The sequence below is a fragment of the Bubalus kerabau genome, chromosome 20 (assembly GCF_029407905.1).
Source record: "Bubalus kerabau isolate K-KA32 ecotype Philippines breed swamp buffalo chromosome 20, PCC_UOA_SB_1v2, whole genome shotgun sequence".
In the NCBI taxonomy this organism is placed as follows: Eukaryota; Metazoa; Chordata; class Mammalia; order Artiodactyla; family Bovidae; genus Bubalus; species Bubalus kerabau.
Window position 1 is genome coordinate 17,161,821 of NC_073643.1, and position 24,418 is coordinate 17,186,238.

The 24,418-nt window shown below is 37.7% G+C and overlaps 1 protein-coding gene across 25 annotated transcripts in view; it reads right to left on the reverse strand.

The window, feature by feature from the left end:
• The window catches only part of ANO10 (anoctamin 10), a 216,486-nt gene that overhangs the window by 151,223 nt on the left and 40,845 nt on the right, over nucleotides 1–24,418 (reverse strand). For 23 of the 25 annotated variants that reach the window (XM_055557885.1, XM_055557878.1, XM_055557880.1 and 20 more), the window contains exons 10-11: nucleotides 19,073–19,264; nucleotides 12,689–12,817 (exon numbers count right to left, since the gene is read on the reverse strand). In XM_055557885.1, coding sequence (XP_055413860.1) covers nucleotides 12,689–12,817; nucleotides 19,073–19,264 — 321 coding nt within the window. Of the gene's footprint in view, nucleotides 1–1,080; nucleotides 1,225–7,000; nucleotides 8,948–12,688; nucleotides 12,818–19,072; nucleotides 19,265–24,418 lie in introns of those variants that run through there. The other 2 variants (XM_055557889.1, XM_055557893.1) reach the window with 2 other exon arrangements.

Below are 24,418 nucleotides of genomic sequence, written 5' to 3' on the forward strand. Positions count from 1 at the left end.
TCCAATTCTCCACCCATTACCCCTCACCCCCCAGTCATGCTCTTCACTCTAAGCAAACCCACATGGTCTGTGATGGCACCATTCCCGTCACTCCTGCCCCAGGAGCTGGCCCAGTGTCCCACTCTTCCTTTATAGAGGTCCCCTGCCATACAAGGCCTCCCCAGATGAACTCTCCTGATACTATGAAGAGTGGAGATTTCTTACACTCTTAAAATCTACTTTCAATTTTCTGAAGCACAACTTGCTGGCCATCTTAGGGGGAAAAAATAAAGCCCAAATGCTTTCTTATCTTCCCATTCTCCAAAGAATAAAATAGAAAAGCAGAGAAAGGAGGCAGATTTGACTCTGAATTGGTTTATGTATCTGAAAGGGAAGTCTGCTGTCATGTAAGGAGGTGGTTGGCAGATAAAGCCACGAGGAAGCCAATGAACTGAGCAGGTCTGTGGCTGAGGGTGGGAAGCACAGGCTGGGATGTAATAGGAGATACCTGAGGGAACAGGTAATTGACAGGAGGCTCTGAAAGCACTTACAGGGGACCAGAGTGACAGTTCTCAAAGATGAATAACCCAAGTCATTTTCTTTATCTGTGGATATATTGAGTATTTGCATTTGAATATACAGGGCATTTTCTAATTTCACTTTAAAGAAAATAATGTAGCTAGACTTTGAAATTATGACTTAACAGAGTACAGAAACTGTCGAGTTTTCTAATTCTTAATACTTTCAAAATTCTTTTTCTGAAAACAGCTCCATTCTGAGTAAAAACTGATCTCTTTCAGAGGTGTGAGACCTGCCTTTTCCTAAACTTGCCAGGGTAAGAAACAGGTTAGGTTACCAGTGTTAATATCTTAAAAGAATGCAAAGCAATTTACAAACATTAACTGGACATCAACAAAGTCATATTTAAACGGATTATGTACTAACATTCAATTTGGAGGGCACTGGGTCTTTCAACAAAACAAATATTTCCCAATTGACAAACTTAAAGGCCAGGCCACTAATCCCATATTCTCCAAGGACAGAAGCTCTTTTAGGCAGTTCACCTAGGTCAAAATTCCTCAGCTAATACAAAAAGTTAGTCAAAATAAGGATCTATTAAAAATGCCAACTGTTAATGTTATATTTTAGCAAACATTTAAATGTACATTTATTTGCAAATCTTTTAATGTGGAGCCAAGGCCTTTTCTTTGAGGAGGATCCAGTGACGGAGTCTGTCGTGGTCTTCTAGGCATAAATAACACCCATAAGACAATGACAAAGATTCCCAGGTTTGTTTTCTTTCAAGAAGAGTGAAAATTTTAAGACACTCGTGAAGCAGTATGAAAACAGAATCTGGAAGCTGCCCACATTTTTATGATTTTCCCTAATCTTTTATAATTGACTCATCTTTATCCAATCTGATAGTCATTTGTCTTCATGGAGTCTTTCCAAAGGTTTTCATGAAAATGATGGCTCTCTCTATTTTAGCACACACATTTCATCAGTTTTCATTCCATTTAATTAATTTATGCCAATCACAGTTGCGAGAATACCACACATAAACAGACTTGGGAACTAAATGCCTCTTGGTGAGTACTTCACTCAGTGAGTGGACATCCTCCCCATGGACCCCCACCAGCAGGCTGGGAGAGTCTATGCCAGTGGGAAGACTGTCAGGAGGGGATGGGAAGAGCTGGTTCACAAGGGGGAGGTTAGGAAAGTGGCCTTCTACTTACTGCACTGTGATTTAGCTCTTGGAGGATTCTGTGAGCATTTCTAAAGCCAGGACTATATCTTGGTATGTGAGTATGTGTTAGTCACTTAGTCATGTCTGACTCTTTGTGACCCCATGGACTGCAGCCTGCCAAGCTCCTCTCTCCATGGAATTCTCCAGGCAAGAATATTGGAGTGGGTAGCCACTCCCTTCACCAGGAGATCTTCCTGACCTAGGGATCGAACCCAGGTCTCCCACACTGCAGGCAGATTCTTTACCATTTGAGCCACCTTGATAATGCCTGCCATATTACAAGCACACAATAATTAATATATCCAATGAAAGAATTTACCTTGACTGTCTTTAATTATTCCCACACTGTTAAGAGAACACAGAGCAATGTTTCATTTTGATAATACTGAAGAGGGGGACAGTGCAGTAAAAGACCAGAAAATTACCAAGATTATATGAAGCAAAAGGAAGAAGGAAAACCTCCAGTTCAATAATTCCATCCCAAAGGACTCTAACCCAAAGGTCAAAAATCTTTACCTTCCCAGGAGCCCAACACATGCTCTGACACTGGGAAGTGGAGATCAGATGAAGAGTTGGTTGTGGGTTCCTTCCTAGGCAAGTTTTTAAATTGAAATCCAAAAATTTAATCAGACCTTTCATCCAGGTGAAGAGATTGTTATGGGAACAGGTATTTTCCTCTGAGACGACAATAATAACTAACAAATACGAACACTTAACCTTGCCAAGCACTGTGTTAAGAACACCAAGTGCATTTATTCATTTGTCAGCATAACAATTGTACTGAATTGTTCAAATTCATTCAAAGACACGTAACTTGTCAAACTGGAGTCAGGATTTGAATCCAGAGCCTATGTTCTTAACCACTGCACCATACAGAAAAGTCAGTTCACCTTTTCTTATAAATAATATAATTTTAATATTTTGCCCAGGGATTTTGTTAGTGTATTTCCCAAACATACAGCAAAATCTTTCATTAAAAAGTTGATGTTAGGGACTTCCCTGGTGGCCCATGGATAAGAATCTGCCTTGCAATGCAGAGGACACGCGTTTGAGCTCTGGTTGAAGAACTAAGATCCCACATGTCGCAGAGCAACTAAACCCATGCGCCCCCACTACTGAGCTAGGGTGCTTCAACTAGGAAGTCTGAGGGCTACAAAGAAAGATGCTGCATGACAGAATGAGGATCCTGCATGCAGCAATTAAGACCTGATAAAGATAACTAAAGTTTTATTCTGCTAATGCAGAGATGGTTAGAACTGCAGTTCATATCCCCTGAGCTTTGACCAGGTGCCCAGCTCTGTGTTTGGCATTTCACATGCACAATATCTCGCCTTGTAAAGGTGATAACAAGACCTGCGTTATGTTCAGCACCTGCTCCATGCCAGACGCTTCTGATCAGGGATACACACATTTCATTTCTTACTCTACTCCTCAGAGCATTCCTGGGGAGGATGCTGCACTGGCCTCAGGCAGTCAAGGAGATGAGCTTATGAGACAAGGTGACTGGCCCAGGGCAACAATGCATTAAAAGGCAGTGCAGAAATAGAATCTCCATAGTGGGAAATATCTCTGTGTATCAGTAGATACAGATGTAAATCAGTCAAGAGGCAGAGAGAGCAAGCACACATATGGCAAAATGTTCCAAATTAGTAACCCCTAATAAAGGGATACATAGGAATTAACTGTACTATGTTTGCAACTTTTCTTTAAGTCTGAAACTAATTAATTTTTTAAACAGGAAAATGAAGCCTTGAGTCAGGGCATAAAAGAATGCTAAGGTTTCGGTTCCCTCTCGGGAGACACCTTTAGTCGTTACAAAGAGATGAGAATCAACTCTGTTTCCTTTGTTGTTGTTTCGTCACTAAGTTGTGTCCCATGGACTGCAGCACGCCAGGCTTCCCTGTCCTTCACTATCTCCCGGAGTTTGCTCAAACTCATGTCCACTAAGTCAGTCATGCTATCCAACCATTTCATCCTCTGTCACCCCCTTCTCCTGCCTGCACTAGAAAAAAAAAAAAATTACCTAACTTACATTCTTTTAAAAAAAAAAAAAAAAAGGAAGAAGAAGAAACTGCAATAAAGTGATCTTTTAAAAACTATCAGTTAAACATGCACAGTGCAGACTGGTTTGCTGGTCACCAGAACCTAACCATCAGAAATGCAGTGTAATTTCTAACATGAAACTATCACAACATTGTTAACTGGATATACTCCAATATAAAGAAAAAGTTTTTTTAAAAAAGAAATGCAGTGTAATTTGTAGGTGAAAAGTTAATTCATTTTCACCCTAGAAAAAGAACAGCATTTAGTAGGTGAATTGTTAGCATTCAATATGTTTGAAGCATCTTGCCAAGTTTAGAATTAAAAGAAAACTGTGAGCGCATTTAACACTAAAATAAAAGATTATCAAACATTTGACATTTACAGGAATTTAGGCCATTTCTATCTTTTAGGAATTGGAGATCTTTGTATAATTCTGCATTTAAAACAGTGATCCTTCAATAAAAAGTGAGCTAAATTTGTCTCAGAAGTGAGAATGATGATGATTATTTAAGAGAGGCTATTTAGGTACTAATTTAATCCTGTGGGATGAACTTGATGAAGTTCCCAGCATTTGACTATTTTAACCTAGAAAATGGTATTTTTATATGATTCCATGATATAGTTTCATATATTAGTAGGCTATTCTCTTAGTCTAATAAATTTCTGTAACTATTATACAAATAAAAGTGTCATGATTTTTTAAAACACTAGATGGCAGTAAATACACAAAAGTTGTAACATGATACAGCTACCAACATAAAATAAAGATTATTTTTGTTTTTTATTCAATTTTACATTGCACACTCAATCAAGTTAAAAAAAAAAAAAGAAAGAAACATAGGATTTTTAAATCCAAGACATCCCTGGTAGTCTAGAGGCTAAGATTCTGCATTCCCAATGCAGGCGGCCTGTGTTTGATCATTTGTCAGGGACCTAGATCCCACATGCCTCGCAACTAAGACCTAGTACAGCCACATAAATAAATTATTTTTAAAAATTCTGACGAGTCAAAAACCTAAATAAAAATTAAAGTTTCCTGGCTTTGAAAATGTGAACCAGAAAAGATGCTGAAATGACCAATTAATCCACAATTTAAATATGAGAACACTAATTCTCAACATCAACTATATTAAACTGTTGCATTTTCTACATCTTCTTTGTTTTGTTAACAGATTCTCATCACATAAATGTATTTAAATGTTACTTAATTTGGAGGAAAAAACCTTTAAAATGTCTTAAATTTCTTTTTCCATGAAGATGTTAAAAATTATATAAGAATCCACTTTACATATACTTATGGCTTATTTATTATAGCCTTTTCAAATTAGTGAAATTTCCACTTTTTCATGGGCCACGAATGTATATATAAAAGTACACCATGTTGTTTATTTAATATACTACTAACAAAATATCTTTTTAAATATTTAACTCAATAGTAACATTTTACCTAAATGATAGGAAAAATAGGAAATAAAATATGATTTCAATTTGGAAAACATATTTGTGATCAAAGAGAGAAATCTTAGAAATATTAATCTGATCCATTAATTCTGTTGATGGACTTTTCATAATATTCTGAATTTAGAATGTCAGTACAATTTTTTTTTTAATGTATATGGTAAGAAACCAAAAACTTACATTTTCTAATTTATTTGTAAACTTTCCACTTTTGGGATTCATTACAAGACCAGATGGCATTCAGCTCAGGTCTCAGCAACACTGAAATAAAATTAGCTAATGTACTCAATTTTTTTGGTTACTTTTAACACTTTCGCTGAGCTTGATTTTGTTCTGACACACAAAATTCTCTATTATTTGAAATTTCATGTTTTGGCCACACATGGATCCCATGCAGCTTGTGGGGTCTTAGATCCGCAACCAGGAACTGAACCTGCACCCTCATCAGTGAAACATGGAGTCCTAACCACTCAACCGCCAGGGAATTTCCTAAAATTCTTAATTTAGAAACCAAAGATAGGTCCACTCAATTATATGAAAGTAAATAAAATAAAAACAAATAAACCTTCAAATACAATACTGTGGCAGAAGAAGAGGACTTATTTCAATACCAATCTGTGCCAATATAACCCAGCTTTTGAGCAATAGTTTTAAAACATCAGAAACTAAGTAGCTATAGTTACTAAAAGCATTTTAAAGCAAATGCACACCAAAATAGCCAAAACAATCTTGAAAAAGAAGAACAAAGTTCGGCAGTTTCATATTTTCTGACTTCAAAACTTAACTACAAAGTTATAGTAATCAAAGCAGTGTGGTACTGGCATAAAGAGAGCTATTACTTGTCTCCAAACTCATCAAATTGTACACATTAAATATGTACAGCTTTCTGTATGTCAATCATACCACAATAAACTGGCTTAAAGAAAAAAGACAGATATACAGACCAATGGCATAAAGAGCAAAGAAATAAACCCCCACATATATGGTCAAATGCTTTTTGACAAGGGTGCCAAGACCATTCACTGGGGGAAAAGACAGTCTTTTCAACAAATGATTGTGGGGAAACTAGATATTCAAATGCAAAAGAATGAATCTGGACCCTTTTCATATACAAATTTAGTTATACAAAAATTAAATCAAAGATCTAGACTTAGTATCTAAAACTATTAAACTCCTAGAAGACAACATAGAGCAAAAGCATCATGACATTAGAGTTGGTAATGAATTCCTGGATATGACACCAAAAGCAAAAGCAAAAAAAAAGAAAAAAAATAGGTAAGTTGGACTTCTGTGTATCAAAGGATAGTATCAATCAAGTGAAAAGGCAACCCACAGCATGGGACAAGTATTTGCAAATCATATATCTAATAGGAGACTGACATCTAGAATATATAAAGGATTCCAACAACAACTGAAAAACCAACAACACAATTAAAAAATGGGCACAGGATTTGAATAGACATTTCCCTGAAAAAGATACACAAATGGCCAAGAAGCACACGAAAAGATGCTCAATCACCTCACACCATTAGGATGACTTTTCCAAAAAAACAGAAAATATCAGTGTTGTCAAGGATATGAAGAAACTGGAACCCTGTGCATTGCTAGTGGGAATATAAATAATGCAGCTGCTATGACAAATGGTGTAGCAGAGGTTATGACAAGAGGTTCCTCAAAAAATTAAACCTAGAATTACCACGTAATCCAGCAGCAACTCTCTGGCTATATACATAAAGGAAGTGAAAGCACAGAACTCAAACAGATATCTGAACGCCCATGTTTGTAGCAGCTTTATTCACAACAGACAAAAGGTGGAAGTGCAGTGTGTCTGTCCATTGATGGGTCAAGAGATAAATAAAATGTGATATATAGGCATATATGAGTAGCATTTTCAATCTTAAAAAGAAATGAAATTCATAACATAAATGAACCTTGAAGACATTATGCTAAGATGAATAAGTCAGAGGATAAATATTGTATGATTCCACCTACATCAGGTTTCTAGAGGTTACTACAGGCTAGAGGCGGGTAGAATGTGGAGTTGGTATTTAATGGGTACAGCACTTCAGTTGGGGAAGGTGAAAAAGTTCTGGAGATGGACGGTGCTGATGATTGCTTAACAATATCAAGGTACTTCATGCCACAGAACTATACACTTAAAAATGGTTAAGAAGGTAAATTTCACATAATGTGTTTATTAATACAACTAAAAAATTATAAGAGCTTAAAATGGTAAATTTATGTTATTTATGCTTTACTACAATAAAAGAGAAAGAAAGAAAGTGAAAGAGCAGTACACATTTATCTATTACAACCTCCTGGCCCTTTGACTTATTCTGGGTGATTGCCACATTAGTAATGATCTCCATATTAGTAAATATTTGTAACATTACAATTATATCCTCATCAAAACAAGCACACACCAAAAACAATCATTCTTCTCTTATAGGACGTTAGCCTTGGCAACCAAAGGAAATACTTCTTATTCAGAGGTGTAAACGTAGAAGAAACAAAACAGCCTGAAACACTGCTGGCATTTTGGCCTATGTGGATTAATTTTAAACACCTTTTTTCTATGTCGTGACTGACTCTAAATGAGCCCATGGCTGTGCTTTTGTCTCCTATGCTTCACGTCATCAGGAACACCTAACTGACGTCCTCAGAGTAGATTAAAATAGGGTCAGAATTCTGAGTCAGATGTCCCCACCAGCATGGAGGAAGATGCTTTTCTAACTGCTCTGGGAAATCAGAATGAAGTCACATCCAGGACTTTTCAAAACAGGCTACAGAGGCCCCAAGAGCTCACCAAAGGAAAAAGATATTGACAGGAAAGGGTCTGCTGTCTTTGAATGATATCCATGGGTTTCTGCTCCACGGACCATTTACTTGGCATGTCCTTCTGCCCAGCTGCATTTCTGGTAAATGTACTGAACTAAAGATATCTGTGGGTGTGTACAGTGTGGTTTTAGATATCCATTTCTTCTTGACTACATTAAGCAGCAGAATTCTTCACAACATTGTAAATCAACTATACTTCAATGAAAAAAGACAAAACAGAAGGAGCAGAATCCCTGAAGACAAAAATAAAAAGATGGCTTTGTCTTCTCTTAGCACCAGATTCAGTGAAATATACATAGAGTTAGCCGCTCAGTCGTGTCCAACTCTTTGTGATCCTGTGGACTGTAGCCCACCAGGCTCCTCTGTCCATGGGATTTTCCAAGCAAGAATACTGGAGTGGGTTGCCATTTCCTCCTCCAGGGGATCCTCCCAATCGAACCCACGTCTCTTACATCTCCTGCATTGGCAGGCAGGTTCTTTACCACTAGTGCCACCTGGGAAGCCACACTCAATACTGAGTGTAATTTATTTAATTAAGGAGTGAAAAGGATGAGCACTGGGCATCCTTTTGTGTTGTACAGCCAGGACTCAGAAAATGTTATACACTAACAAATATAGATATATAACTAATACTGAAAATAAATTTATCCAAAAATATCCATCTTCCCTTTTTAAATGAACACTGAAATTCCCAGCTTCCTTTTTAAAACTCAATTAATTCAACAGTCATCTAAACACTGAACTGCATCCCTATAGTGTTTCAGTCACTACTCTATTTTCTGAGATAGAAAAGCAGACATCTTTCAGTTCTCATGAAGCCAGTGGTGCACAGGAGGGTTGAGATGAGGTCCTGAAGGTGAACCCCATGATGGGATTAGTGACCTTAAAAAAAAAAAAAAAAAAGACACCAGCGAGTAAGAAGGCAGCTCTCAACAAGCCAAGAAGGCCCTTACAAGCACAAAATCTGTCAGCACCTTGATTTTGGACTTCCAGACTTCAGAACTGTGAGAAATACATGTCTTATTTAGGCCAGCCAGTCTACAGAATTTTGTTAGAGCAGCCTGAGTGAATACAAGTCATTGTAAAAAAAAAAAAGTTTCAACAATCAAGTACAAATCCTCTTGGAACAAATGGAAAAACAGAAAATCTCAGCAAAACAAACAAAACCCAGATGTTATAATTACAACACAGAACTAAATGGAACTTTTAGAACTGAAAAATGTAATCCCACAAACTTTTAAAAACTCAGTGGATGGGGTCAACAGTATAGTGGAAATGACAGAGGAAAGAATCAATAAACTTGAGGAATATGAAGAGAATTCACCCAACCTGAGCAGCAGAGAGAAAACAGGTCAAAAAAAAAAAAAAAAGAAAAAAGAAAAAAAGAAGATGAACAGAACCTTAGTGATCTGTAGGAAAATAAAAAAAAAAAATTTTTTTTTCAGATTATCAGAATCCCAAATGGAGGAGAGAAAGAAGAAAGAGTATCTAAATACTGTTAGATAAGGCCTGAAATTTCCCCAAATTTGGTGAAAGAATAAGCCTAAAGATCTAAGAAGTGAAGTAAACCCCAAACAAATAAATCAATCCACACCAAGACCCATTATAACTCAATTTGGGGAAACTAAAAATAAAGAAAAAACTTCGAAAGCAACCAGAGGAAAAGTGCAACAGTACCTACTATCAGTCTGAATGAAAACAGATTCCTCACCTAAACCTTGGAGAAGGAAGTGCCAGAATATTTTTCAAGTGCTGAAAGAAAAGAATTGTAATCCACGAATTCCATACCTTATGAAACTATCCTTCAGGAATCAAAGAGGGGGAAAAACAGTGATCAGATAAAGAAAAGCTAAGAGAATTTGTTGCTAGCATTGGTTAAAGGAAGTTCTTCAAACAGAAAGGTTACAACACCGTTTTCCAGGCCTGCCATGACAAAGTATCAGGAACCAGGTGGTTTAAACAACAGAAATGTATTGTCTCACAATCTGGAGACTAGGAGTCTGTAAGTCATGGCTTCAGGGGCCCTGCTCCCTCTGAAACCTGGATGGATGACTCCTCCCTTGGTGCTGCCTGGGTTCTGGTGGTTAATGGCAGTCCTCGGGGTTCTGTGGCCTGGAGCTAAAGCACTTCCATCTCTGTCTCCCTTGTCACAGGGCACTCTCCCCTGGGTTTCTCTGTCTCTTCTCTTCTTGTCAGGACAATGGTCGTACTGGATAAGGGTCTCCTCTACTCCAGTATGACCTCACTGGAACTACTTAGAGCTGTAACAACTCCATTTCCAAATCAGGTCACATTCTGAGGTGCTGGGGGTCAGGAATTCAACAGACTTTTGGGGGAGACACAATTTACTAATAACAAGTTACCAAAGAAAAGCTTACAGACTGTAGGTTGCCATTCATATAACATAACATTCTCAAAATGAGAAAATTATAGAGATGGAGAAGAGATTCATGATCACTGATGCTGTGGTGATGAGGTGAGCTGAGGGACCAGAATACCAGTGTGACTATAAGGGGGCAGGAGGAGGGGGACCTTTGTGATGATGGAAATGCACATATGTTAACTGTAGGGGTTTAATGAATCAATACATGTGATAAAATGACAACCCCACACACACACTATACCAGTGTCAAGGTCTCCGTTTTGAAATCATGTTACAGTTACGTAAGTTGTAACCATTGGGGCTAACTGGGTGAAGGGTGCATAGGACCTCTGTACTATCTTTTCAACTTCCTTTGAATTATAATTATTTCAAAATAAAAGGCTTAAAAATGTAACAAAGTAAAGATTAAAGTCACAATTAAAGAATAATAAGTTTCCTACAGAAAACTTAAGGTTTTTCCTCACAAAAGTTTTTAATCAAGGCTTTTATTTCTGTTGTACTCTAAAGAACCAATTTAGATAATGACAGTAAAATAATTGCTTGAATACTACAGGAAGAGACTAAAATGCTAAGAGGAGGCATAAGGGTTAGACCCTCCGGACAACAACAAAGTTCCTGTTAAAACTGATTAAGAGATCAGTTCTGATATCTGATTACGAGATCACTGATACAAAAGAAAACACTGGCCTAATGAACGGGAATATATAGGAAGACTGGGCCAGCCAGGAGTCTAGAAAAAGTGACGGCAAAATCAAGAAGTGGGAAGTGTTGAAAATCATCCATCACTGCTTAGAAGCTGATGATGGACACCGAGACCTGGTTCAGACAGAGCTCTGCTCTGTTTGAGGGAAGGAATGATTTTTAGGTTTTCTGAATCTCTTAAGACTATTACACTCCTCTTTCTCTGCCACTAAATTCACTAAGAAACTGTCTAATAACCAGTTCCACTTCTACTTGAACATGGACTGTTATAAGCATTGGAAAAGTCTCCTTATGGCAAATAAACTACCTGGTATTCTGGTCAGTTCCTTGAGTCTCATGATTTTTAAGTGAAAGCCAGCCCCAAAGCTGAAAGCCCCTAATGAGCTCCGGACGTGCTGACAAAGACAACCTCCAAGATCTGCAGAGTTAAGGGCTGTGTCTTAAATCAAGAAGATGTACTGTGAGCCTGGTTGGTTGGCCACCCTGTCTGAGGGACCTCTGTCTTGTTCTTTCACTGCCACAGGTGGTAAGTCACCTTGCAAATAGCTCTCCAAAATCCTGTTCAGCCAACAAAATTCAAAACAGGCTTACTTTTATCTACAAAACATTCTCTTTCTCTTCTTACTTGCTGCTATCTAAAATCCTTCTCCAAAACGCATACCCTACACACAACTTCTATCATGAACACACATTCCTGCCAAACATGCTAAAAGTGCAAACAGAACAAAGCAGAATCTCTTTCTTCTACTACCAGAAATGTACAAGTTCATAATTTCATTTCTTAGGGTTAGCCCTAAGTCCTGAATCACCGCTCTGTGACCCTACTAAGTTCTGCTTTGACAAACTTTTACTACTATTCTATTTTTTTTTGTATTTAAAAATGAAAGATCACAGTATCCTTGACAACTATAATCACAACAGGAAAATTCCTGCACATTCTTCCATTTGTTATTGATTAGAGCTTCATTTTCAAGATGTACAGTAATCTGTATTTAGAAATATGATAAACAAGTTAAATATCAAAGAAATACACAGACAGCCAACTTATACTTTGTATGTGATATTATGAGTCTTCCTATTCTTTACATCTTGGAGTTTTAGAGCATTTTACGATGAATCCCATACCTGCTGCAAATGAGACTTTAAACAAGTCATGATCAAAAAGCATTTCTTAGGATTTACTTGCTTAAGAAAGTAGAAGTTACAGATTCCCTAAAACTGACTAAAAAAAAAATATTAAGTCCACAGAATTCTATTTCAAATATGATTTATCTCCTTAGCACTAGACACACCAGCGCAATGCATGGAAAAGTAACAGTCCTGTTTGTACCATGGTGACTATTTTGTACGTAGACAACAACCAAGAATGCACAGCCTGGATCCTCCTGTGTTCCCATTACCTGAACTGCTTTGCCTTCTAACCAGTTAATGCAAGTCACTGAACTGCCCATCACTGACAGGCAGAGACATCACTGCCTTAGAAAAACATAGGCATCTGACATACAGACTATTTAAAATAGACTTAAATGTTCACTTACCTCCACGGCTACTACGATCAAAATGAGGTCTGTTTTTGACTCTGAGAAGAGTGCATTCACTTGTGGTGACATTCCAATCAGAGCACAGTTGGTGACCACAGATATAACACTCATTGTTTCAAAAGCCAACTGAAAGAAAAAAAAATGTGAAATGAAAAATCACAATTGCGTGTGTGCTCAGTCGTGTCCGACTCTTTGAGACCCCATGGACTGTAGCACACCAGGTTCCTCTGTGTATGGAAATTTTCCTGGCAAGAATACTGAAGAGGGTTGCCATTTCCTTCTCCAGGGGATCTTCCTGGCCCAAGGATCAAACCCATGCCTCCTGCATTGGCAGGCAGACTCTTTACCACAGCACCACCTGGGAAGCCCAAAAACCACAATCACTGTGTCCGTATGTCCTCCTCCTTTTTCATATTATTTAAAGTCAAAGAAAAAGTCTTTCCTTAGCCCTAAAGATTCCAAGAATATGTAAAACTTTTTCTCTATAATGCCATGATTTTATTTAGGTCAAAAAAGCCATACTGTTAGAAGGTATTTCAGATACTTTAGGCTTGAATATCCCAAACAATATGCTCTATCTTTCCAACTGGAGGTGTCCAGGGACCTGAATTTGGAACACATCCAAGAAAAATACACTATTAAAGTTACTTGACTCTATGCATATCTAATGGGAGAAGGCGATGGCACCCCACTCCAGTACTCTTGCCTGGAAAATCCCATGGATGGAGGAGCCTGGTAGGCTGCAGTCCATGGGGTCGCTAAGAGTCGGACACGACTGAGCAACTTCACTTTCACTTTTCACTTTCATGCATTGGAGGAGGAAATGGCAACCCACTCCAGTGTTCTTGCCTGGAGAATCCCAGGGACCAGGGAGCCTGGTGGGCCGCCATCTATGGGGTCGCACAGAGCTGGACATGACTGAAGCGACTTAGCAGCAGCAAAAGTAGTGCAATCAGAGGGAATGTTTTATATTCAAAAATAAAGATGACTTTAAACAGAATTCATTTTGTGAAACTGTCCTACTTAACAGACCACACATCACATCTGGTTCAGCCATACCCAAGGCACCAGTTACAATGATTCCTTTCTAGTGGCATTTACCAAATCACCTGTAGAACTTTAGAAAAACACAGATACCAGGCCCCACTGAGACCTACTAAGACCTCTGTGATGCAGGGTCCCACGACCAGTGCACATTACTGAGTGTGGACGGGGGAAACGTTGTGACCATTGTTCTTTCTTTTTTGTGTACACAGCACTTGGTGATCACTACTTAAGAACTTACTAATTCTAAGAAATGCAATTACCACTAGAAATATAGAAGCAAAACATGACTGAAGCCCAACTTAATAAAATCTTGTCCCATGAAGATTATCTAATCTCAACTTAATGAAATCTTGTCCCATGAAGATTATCTACCATCTTGTATTTTAAAAAATCCTTTGTGTAATCTTATTATTTTTTGACAGTTTTCTTTATAACAAATCTATGTAGGACTTTACCTTCTCCTAAAATTGCTTTAAATTTCTATTTATTTAATTATTATAAATTCAATCAAAAATCAAATGTTACCAGTGTACAGGGAAGAGTCTCCTTGTCCCCTTTCTCCCCCTTGTCAGTTTCTGTTCTTTCCACAAGATAACCACTATTATTAATTTCTTATATAATTTTCCAGACACTTTGTCTGCAAACAAATATAAGCAAACTTGCACAAATACTTTCTTATTCTCCTCTCAGCGTAATACACATTGTCAAGTCCCTTGCTTTGGTCACTTAAAATGCTGTGGAAGTTATTTCATGTCAGGACACAGAGATCATCATTCTTAAGTCATAACTTAAGCCTTAAGTCACTACTGCTTAAGTATTTTATTGCATGAATATAACAAGGTTTATTTAATCATTTCCTTATTGGTTATTATTACAAACAATGCTACAAGTAGAAACCCTGCAAACACATCCTTTAAGAAGTGTGGAAGTAGGATAAATTCCTGAAAGTGGAACAGTTGAGTCAAAGGTGCCACTGTATTCGTTACTCTGACTACCAAGCTGAACTCCCCAGGGTTGACCAGTTCGCCTTCCCATCAGCAGCACAGGACAGCGTCTGACTTCCTGCATTTCTAATACACTTCTATCTAAACTTTTTGATTTTTAAATATCACTTATCATGAGTTATAATTTACATATAATAAATTGCACTCATTTATGATATACACTTTATTAAGCTACACTCACCTGGGAAACCACTATCACAAACAGGATATTTCCATTTTCCCCCAAAGATTCCTCACAATGCTTTGCAATCCACCCCTCTCTTCATACCTGGCACCAAGCAAACTTTGATCTATTTTTTCATTACTATATATTAGTTTTTCCAGAATTTTATATAGTTAGATTCACACAGTATATATGCTTTTATGTCTCCTTCTTTCACTCAACATGATTTTGAGGTTGATCCATATTATATGTTATCAGTAATTTATTCTTCTTTTTATTGCTGAGTAGGACTGAGCGACTTCACTTTCACTTTTCACTTTCATGCATTGGAGAAGGAAATGACAACCCACTCCAGTATTCTTGCCTGGAGAATCCCAGGGATGGGGGAGCCTGGGGGTCGCACAGAGTCGGACACGACTGAGGCGACTTAGCAGCAGCAGCAGCAGTGCTCCATTGTATGAATATATCATGATTTTTTTACCCACTTACCTAGTGGGTTGTTTGGTAAATTGGGTTGTTTCCAGTCTTGGACTATTCTGAATAAAGTTACTATGGATACTCCTGTACAGTCTTTGCAGGGATATGTTCTTTCCCCTGGATTTCTAAGAACAGAGGTGCTGGGGTATGGTAGGTATATGTTCAACTATTTTTTTTTTTTTTTTACAAATTGCAATTTAGTTTTTCAAAGTAACCATTTACATTTTTATTGGTAATATATGAGAGTTCCAGGTACTACACATTATTGCCAACACTTGGCACCATTAGTCTTCATTTTAAAACAGGTATATAGTGCGATCTCACTGTGGTTTTCTTGTGTATTTCCCCGGTAGCTAATTCTAAATCTTTCCTTGAGTTCATTGATCATTTGCATATATTCTTTGGTGAAGCATTTCTTCAAATCTTGTCCATGTCTTTATTTAACTGAGTTGCAAGAGTCCTTCACGTAATCTGAACACAAGTCCTCTGGCAGATGTATGTGTTGTGAATATTTTCTCTCCTTCTCTGTCTTGCCTTTTTTTTCCTCTTAACTTTTGAAGAGCAAACTCCCTTATCCCCTCATTTGGAGATTTAATTACCCCAATACTATCAGTAGACAGTTGATGCTTTTCTCCATTTAACAGATTTTACCTATCACATACTGAATTTCTGGACTTTGTATTTTGTTCCATTGATCTGTCTGAATAATGCACCAGCACCACTCTACTCTAACAAGTGAGTTTATGTAACACATTTTAATACGTAGGAAGGTATGTCCCTGACCTTCCTTAGAGTTTTCCTGCTATTCTACTGTATTTCTTTTGCCCTATGAACTTGACAGTAAGTTATCTAATTAAAAGAAGAACTTCCATGGGGATAGTGCTACATTTATAAGCTAATTTTTAGGTTAATTTATTTGTAAATTAAAGGAGAACTGATACATTTAGGATATTGAGTCCTCCTATATTAGACACTGCTGTGTAACAAATCATCCCAAACTCTGTAACTTAAAAACAACAATCATTTCTTTAGTTCATTATTCTGCAGGTGGACAACTTAAGACTATGGTTACCTAGGCAATTTTTTTGGTCTAGCTGACCTTGACTGGGCTTCCTCATGTACGTGTGGTCAGTGGGTGGGTACATTGGAGACATAATTGGCCTGAGGAGGCTAGTTAGAATTTCTAGAACAATATTCAATAAGGGTAGGAACAGTGGACATTCTTGCATTGTTCCTAATCTTAGAAAGCATTCAATCTTTCACTAACAAGTATGGTTGTTAGCTTTAAGCTTTTTGAAATAGATGTTCCTTATCAAGTTGAAGCAATATCCTTCTATTACTATGTTTCTGAGAGTTTCAAAAATGAATGAGTGTTGGATGTTGCCAAATGCTCTTTATATATACTGACTGATATAATCATGAGATATTTTTTTCTTCTTTGGAATATAACTATGGTAGACTACACTGGTTGATTCTGAATACTGAACCAGAGCTTGCATCCCTAGACAAAATTCCACTTGTCATGGTATATAATTCTCCTCATATACTGCTAACTCTTATTAGTTAAGATATTATTAAGCTGTTCTTAAAGAGATGGGAATACTAGACCACCTTACCTGCCTCCTGAGAAATCTGTATGCAGGTCAAGAAGCAACAGTTAGAACTGAACATGGAACAATAGACTGGTTCCAAATTGGGAAAGGAGTACATCAAGGCTGCATTTGTCACCCTGCTCATTTAACTTATATGCAGAGTACATCATGAGAAATGCTGGGCTGGGTGACGCACAAGCTGGAATCAAGACTGCTGGGAGAAATATCAATAACCTCAGATACACAGATGACACCACCCTTATGGTACAAAGCGAAGAACTAAAGAGCCTCTTGATGAAAGTGAAAGAAGAGAGTGAGAAACTTAATTCAGAAAATTAAGATCAAGGCATCCAGTCCCATCACTTCATGCCAAATAGATGGGGAAACAATGGAAATAGTGAGAAACTTTATTTTTTTTTTTTTGGCTCCAAAATCACTGCAGATAGTGACTGCAGCCATGAAATTAAAAATGCTTCTCCTTGGAAGAAAAGTTACGATCAATCTAGACAGCATATTAAAAAGCAGAGACGTTACTTTGCCAACAAAGGTCCGTATAGTCAAAGCTATGGTTTTTTCAGTAGTCATGTATGGATGTGACAGTTGGACTATAAAGAAAGCTGAGCGCAGAAGAATTGATGCTTTTGAACTGTGGTGTTGGAGAAGACTCATGAGAGTCCCTTGGACTGCAAGGAGATCCAACCAGTCTATCCTAAAGGAAATCAGTCTTGAATATTCATTGGAAGGACTGATGCTGAAGCTGAAACTCAAATACTTTGGCCACCTGATGTGAAGAACTGACTCACTAGAAAACACCCTGATGCTAGGAAAGATTGAAGGTGGGAGGAGAAGGGGACAACAGAGGATGAGATGGTTGGATGGCATCACTGACACGATGGACATGAGTTTGAATAGGCTCCTGGAGTTGGTGACGGACAGGGAAGCCTGGCGTGCTGCACTCCATGGGGTTGCAAAGAGTTGAACGTGACTGAGTGACTAAACGAAACTGAAAGCTGTTCTGTATATTTATTCACAACAGATATTAGTTTGTTATCTTCTTTTATACTCTGTCCTGATTTACTACCATACTGATACTAAATTCATAGAATGAATTAGACAATATTCCTTCCTTCTCTGTTTTTTGGGACAAATTATGTAAAATTGATGTTAATTTCCCTTTAAATGTTAGAATTTACCAGTAAAACCATTTGGGCCAGGATATTTCTTTTTTGGGGATTTTTAATAGCATATTCAATTTCCTTGTAATTCTGAGGATACTCAAATTACCTATTTCACATTGAGTGAGTTGTGGTAGTGTACTTTTGGAGAAACTGCTCTATTTCATTCAAGATGATATGTAGCCAGAAGATACAAAGAACTGACTGAAAATGAAAACACAGCATGTCAAACTTTTGGGGATATGAGTAAAGCAGTGCTAACAAAGAAATTTGTAGACCTAAAGGCATATACCAGAAAAGAGGAAAAATCTCAAATCAATAGTCTGAGCTTCTACTCAAGAAACTAGAAACAAAGAACAAAATAAACACAAGAGAATCAGAAAGAAGGAAACAATAAAGATAAGAGTACAAATCAATGAAATTGAAAGCAGTAAAATAACAGAGATCAATGAAACAAAGAGTTACTCCTTGGAAAAGATCAATACAATTGTCACACCTCTAACAAGACTAATAATAAAGAAGAGACAATTCTCACACTTCACACATTCTCTTTCACCCATGATTATTTACAAATGTGTTGTTTAGTTTTTAAGTGTTTGGTGATTTCCCTATCATCTTTCTGCTACTGATTTTCAATTTGGTTCCATCATGGCCAGAGAGCCCACTGTGTATAAGTTCAATTCTTAAAAATTTTTAAGTTTGTTTTATTCCCCAGGAGATGGTACATATTGTTGCAAGTTCTATAAACACTTGAAAAGAAAGTATATTCTACTACTGTTGAGTAGAAAGTTCCATAACATGGATTAGATTCTCTTACTGGATAGTATTCTTCCAAAACTCTCCATAGAGCTTTTATTTAAAATCACAATGCTTCATTTTTAAATTTTTTTAAAAAAAAATAATTTTTTTTTTCAAATAATTACCTGCCATACACCAATACTGGCTGAGGGTTGTGAGAATGGACGTTTGAGGACTCTGCACATTTTTAAGGCATCTGAATTAACTTCAGTGAGATTATTTAGCACAGCGAAGGCAGCTGCCAGTGGGTAAACACAGGAGAAAAGGCTCACATAACCAAACTGCAGGAATAACTCCAAGTAATCATCAAAGGTGCCCTGAAAATATAAACAAGAAGAAAACAGGCATTGTTTTAATATCACTTAATAAGAGCTTTAGCAGTCTTTTGAAAGCAGTCTTTCAAGGCAGGAACCTCTAACAACAACAATAACAAAAATCTCAAGAGTTTCTCCCAATTCCTTCTTCTCAACAACAGAATTTAAATTCAAAGACCATTTTATCTTCAAGTCCCTGAAATAAAGAATAAAAAATGATTTTGCTGCTCATATCACATCAAATCACTGAAATATTACATTTTTTTCCTAAGGTAACTTACAGCAAAGCTAAAGCAATTTGCTCCTGACCACGTAAAAAGAAATGATCCCGTATCACTATTAGAAATCTTACATGATGGTCCCTTCACATCATGGGTACCACGAATCTCTGCCCCTGAACTTCCATTAATAACTTGACGGTGGTGTCGCCAGCAAAAAATGGCAAAGTAAGAACATCCAGAAGTTTTCCTCTCCATCAAAGCAAACAGAAACTAACTATAAAATTTGTCAAAATTCACTTTGTTAGTATTCCGGAAATTAAAAAAAAGGCTTGTATCAATTATGGAAACATTTAGTCAAGAATAACAGCTCAATTTTGAGTCTCACCTTCTGCTCCCCAGTTCTGTAGCAGCTTCGAAAAATAAGAATAGCATGCATTCCCATACCAGAGGGAGGAGAATGTGGCTGCAGATCTTTGAAAGTCTAATCCGAAAGGAAAGCATTATCTGGCCTGCCTCTAGAAGACTTGACTCAAAAGAATTCTCCCTATTTAACCACATTGAGTCTTCGGGTGCTAAAGGTCCTCCCCCACAGATGTTAATTGAATTTTTTAACATCAGACTTGACCTGCATACACATTTCTCAGGAGGCAGGTCACGTGGTCTGGTATTCCCATCTCTTTCAGAATTTTCCACAGTTTGTTGTGATCCACACAGTCAAAGGCTTTGGCATAGTCAATAAAGCAGAAATAGATGTTTTTCTGGAACTCTCTTGCTTTTTCAATGATCAAGCAGATGTTGGCAATTTGATCTTTGGTTCCTCTGCTTTTTCTAAAAACGAGCTTGAACATTTGGAAGCTCATGGTTCACATATTGTTGAAGCCTGACTTGGAGAATTTTGAGCATTACTTTACTAGCGTGTGAGATGAGTACAATTGTGCGGTAATTTGAGTATTCTTTGGCATTGCCTTTCTTTGGGATTGAAATGAAAACTGACCTTTTCCAGTCCTGTGGCCACTGCTGAGTTTTCCAAATTTGCTAACATATTGAGTGCAGCACTTTCACAGCATCATCTTTCAGGATTTGAAATAGCTCAACTGGAATTCCATCGCCTCCACTAGCTTTGTTCATAGTGATGCTTCCTAAGGCCCACTTGACTTCACATTCCAGGATGTCTGGCTCTAAGTGAGTGATCACACCATCGTGATCATCTGGGTCATGAAGATCTTTTTTGTATAGTTCTTCTGTGTATTCTTGCCACCGCTTCTTAATATCTTCTGCTTCTGTTAGGTCCATACCATTTCTGTCCTTTATTGAGCCCATCTTCAATGAAATGCTCCCTTGGTATCTCTAATTTTCTTGAAGAAATCTCTAGTCTTTCCCATTCCACTGTTTTCCTCTATTTCTTTGCATTGATCACTGAGGAAGGCTTTCTTATCTCTCCTTGCTATTCTTTGGAACTCTGCATTCAAATGGGTATATTTTTCCTTTTCTCCTTTGTTTTTTGCTTCTCTTCTTTTCACAGCTATTTGTAAGGCCTCCCCAGACAGCCATTTTGCTTTTTTGCGTTTCTTTTTCTTGGGGATGGTCTTGATCCCTGTCTCCTGTACAATGTCACGAACCTCAGTGCATAGCTCATCAGGCACTCTATCTATCAGATCTAGTCCCTTAAATCTATTTCTCACTTCCACTGTATAATCATAAGGGATTTGATTTAGGTCATATCTGAATAGTCTAGTGGTTTTCCCCACTTTCTTCAATTTAAGTCTGAATTTGGCAATAAGCAGTTCATGATCTGAGCCACAGTCAGCTCCTGGTCTTGTCTTTGCTGACTGTATAGAGCTTCTCCATCTTTGGCTGCAAAGAATATAATCAATCTGATTTTGGTATTGACCACCTGGTGATGTCCATGTGTAGAGTCTTCTCTTGTGCTGTTGGAAGAGGGTGTTTGCTACGACCCATGCATTCTCTTGTCAAAACTCTTGGAGGTTTTGCCCTGCTTCATTCTGTACTCCAAGGCCCAATTTGTCTGATACTCCAGGTGTTTCTTGACTTCCTACTTTTGCATTCCAGTCCCCTATCATAAAAAGGACATCTTTTTTGGGTGTTAGTTCTAAAAGGTCTTGTAGGTCTACATAGAACCATTCAACTTCAGCTTCTTCAGCATTACTAGTCAGGGCACAGACTTGGATTACTGTGATATTGAATGGTTTGCCTTGGAAACGAACAGAGACCATTCTGTCGTTTTTGAGACTGCATCCAAGTTCTGCATTTTGGACTCTTGTTGATTATGATGGCTACTCCATTTCTTCTAGGGGATTCTTACAAGAGGAAGTGATCTTTAATAACTGGAAAAAGGCACCTGAATTGAAGTGGGAGGCCTGGACACTGGTGACTCTGACCTATCACCTGAGCAACATCACCACTCCTCCACAGGACCCAGAGGCCTGCTGCTCACACAGCTACCCCAGAGGGGCCAAGCAGCGCTCTACATGGTGCAGTGACGGGGTGAGGGAGCCATTCACGCCAGCTTCCAGCCTTCTCACTCTCATGATCATTCAGTGCACATGCAAAAATGACAGCTTAAGAAAAACACTCACTGCAGTATTTTAAAGCAACATGAAACAATTATAAATTCATAATTTTAAGTATTATTACTGTATTTCACAGTCTTCCACCAAGATACACACGCCAGATTCAATAGATGAGAGCTTTAGTAGAAGTCAGATTCTACTTCTAGTCAGTCTCTTTATTTTTTATTTTACTAAAATATGAAATACCCAAACAAAATTACTGGGGAATTACAGAGTACTGGGGATAGCAGGAAGTGCTTCTTCCAGATGTTCTGGATATTTGGATGAAAAATGAACCCAGGGATTTTGAGTGAGTTTCACTGACTATCTGCAAGCCTTGCCAAAGAGTAATGCCAACCGCCTATGTTTTGGGAGCTGGCAGGTTGACACTCAGCTGGGGATTCAGTGGTGAACAGTTTTTAAACAACTCTTTGGTTGCATTTGGCACTAGAAAGAATTTCCTTATGTTCTGTTGCAGCATTGAGATGTGGTTTTTAAATACACCCAGCAATATAGCATTGATTTATTTCTCTGAAGAGTGAAGAAATCAAGGGTTGGGAAAGAGTGAAAATCTTAGCAATCAAGCCATTGTTACCACAATTCATTCTTAAGAAATCCTGAGAGCCTATGCTTGGCTTTCAAAATTGCGTTATTTCAGCTCGTAAAATAAAAGGTTGAGGCTCTACAGAGATGTGTCGATGACAGTTTCTCTCCGATGCTCCACAGGGCAGCCTCCAGAAGTCACATAAACATCATCTGGCCTTTCTAGCATCCAGAACCCAGGGAGCCCCTTCCCCACAGAACAGCACACCCCACATTCTGCATTTCCATCTCACAACAGGATTTGCAGTGGTAGTATTTACATGGTAACACCATCAGTACTTTGACACTTCTGAGTACTTTTGGTTCAGTCAATTCAGCAGACCAGGGACATTATCTTTCATCAAGAAGCAAAGAAAAAAAAAGCAAATTTAACAAAGTAAACAACTACATGTTAAAAAAATACACTAACCAAGATAGCTGCAAGTTAGCAAAAGAACAACTTACTAAGATGATTCTAAGGACCTATTCACAAACTTTAAGAACAAAGCAACTATTTATAATGCTATGGTATATCCATGACATAGTAATTTTACATATCTAATTTATTACATGTATGAAAACCAAGTTTCAGGTTCCAGGGGATTCATCCCACCAGCCCCTCACACTGCCCCTGGAGAAACATCACGTCTCACAGTTTCCCACCCAGAGTAAGTGAGAAGGAAAAAAAGTACAGGATGAAGGCAACAGGCAGCACACAGCAGGGCTGAGGCGCTCTTTTCCTGAAGCTGTCCTTTATTCAACATTGAACTGAGTGCCTGCTGAATGCCAGGCTCTCTGTTAGCAACAGAGTTTCCACAATAAACAGCATGGAAACCCTATCCCAGTGACTGAGAAAGGAAAATTGCTAGCAAATGGCACAAACCCTAAAGAATATTAGCATATTCAACATCACAATGTGGAATACTGAGCAAGTGAAGTTAATCACTTAAATGCAAATGTGGTGGTCCATTAAGAAACTTATGAAAATACTAATTGAAGGAGGTAAGATACAGAAGCAAAAAAAAAAGTTTTTTGATAAAATTCAACATCATTCATGATAAAAATTCTTTTCAAATAGGAAAGAGAAAAAACTTCTTAAACTGGTAAAGTTACTGCCACAAACATAGAACATACATAATACTCAATGGTCAGGGGGAAAAAAAATCAGGAACAAGATAAAGATTCCTGTTATAACTATTTGTGTCCAAATTGTATTGAACATATTAGTGAGTCAAATAATAAAAAGTTTAAAGACTGAAGGAAAAAAGAAAATAGCCATTAGCGAAGGGGGGCGGTTAAGAGTTTGGAATCAGCAGACACAAACCATAATATTATATATAGGATGGAGAAACAACAAGGTCCAAGTAAATGTGCACAGGGAACTATATTCAATATCCTGTAATAAGCCATGTTAGATAAACATGTATATATATGTATTCCTTTTCATATATATATACTTGCCCCCTGAAAAACCTGTATGCAGGTCAAGAAGCAACAATTTGGAATGGATATGGGACAACAGACTTCTTCAAAATTGGGAAAGGAGTATATTGTCAGTCTGTTTATTTAATTTCAATGCAGGGTACATCACACAGAATGCCAGGCTTGGAATCCAGACTGCTGGGAGAAATATCAGCAACCTCAGATATGCAGATGATACCACTCCAATGGCAGAATGTGAAAAGAACTAAAGAGCCTCTTGATGAAGGTGAAAGAGGGGAGTGAAAAAGCTGAATTAAAACTCAACATTCAAAAAAATAAGATCATGGCATCCGGTCCTGCCA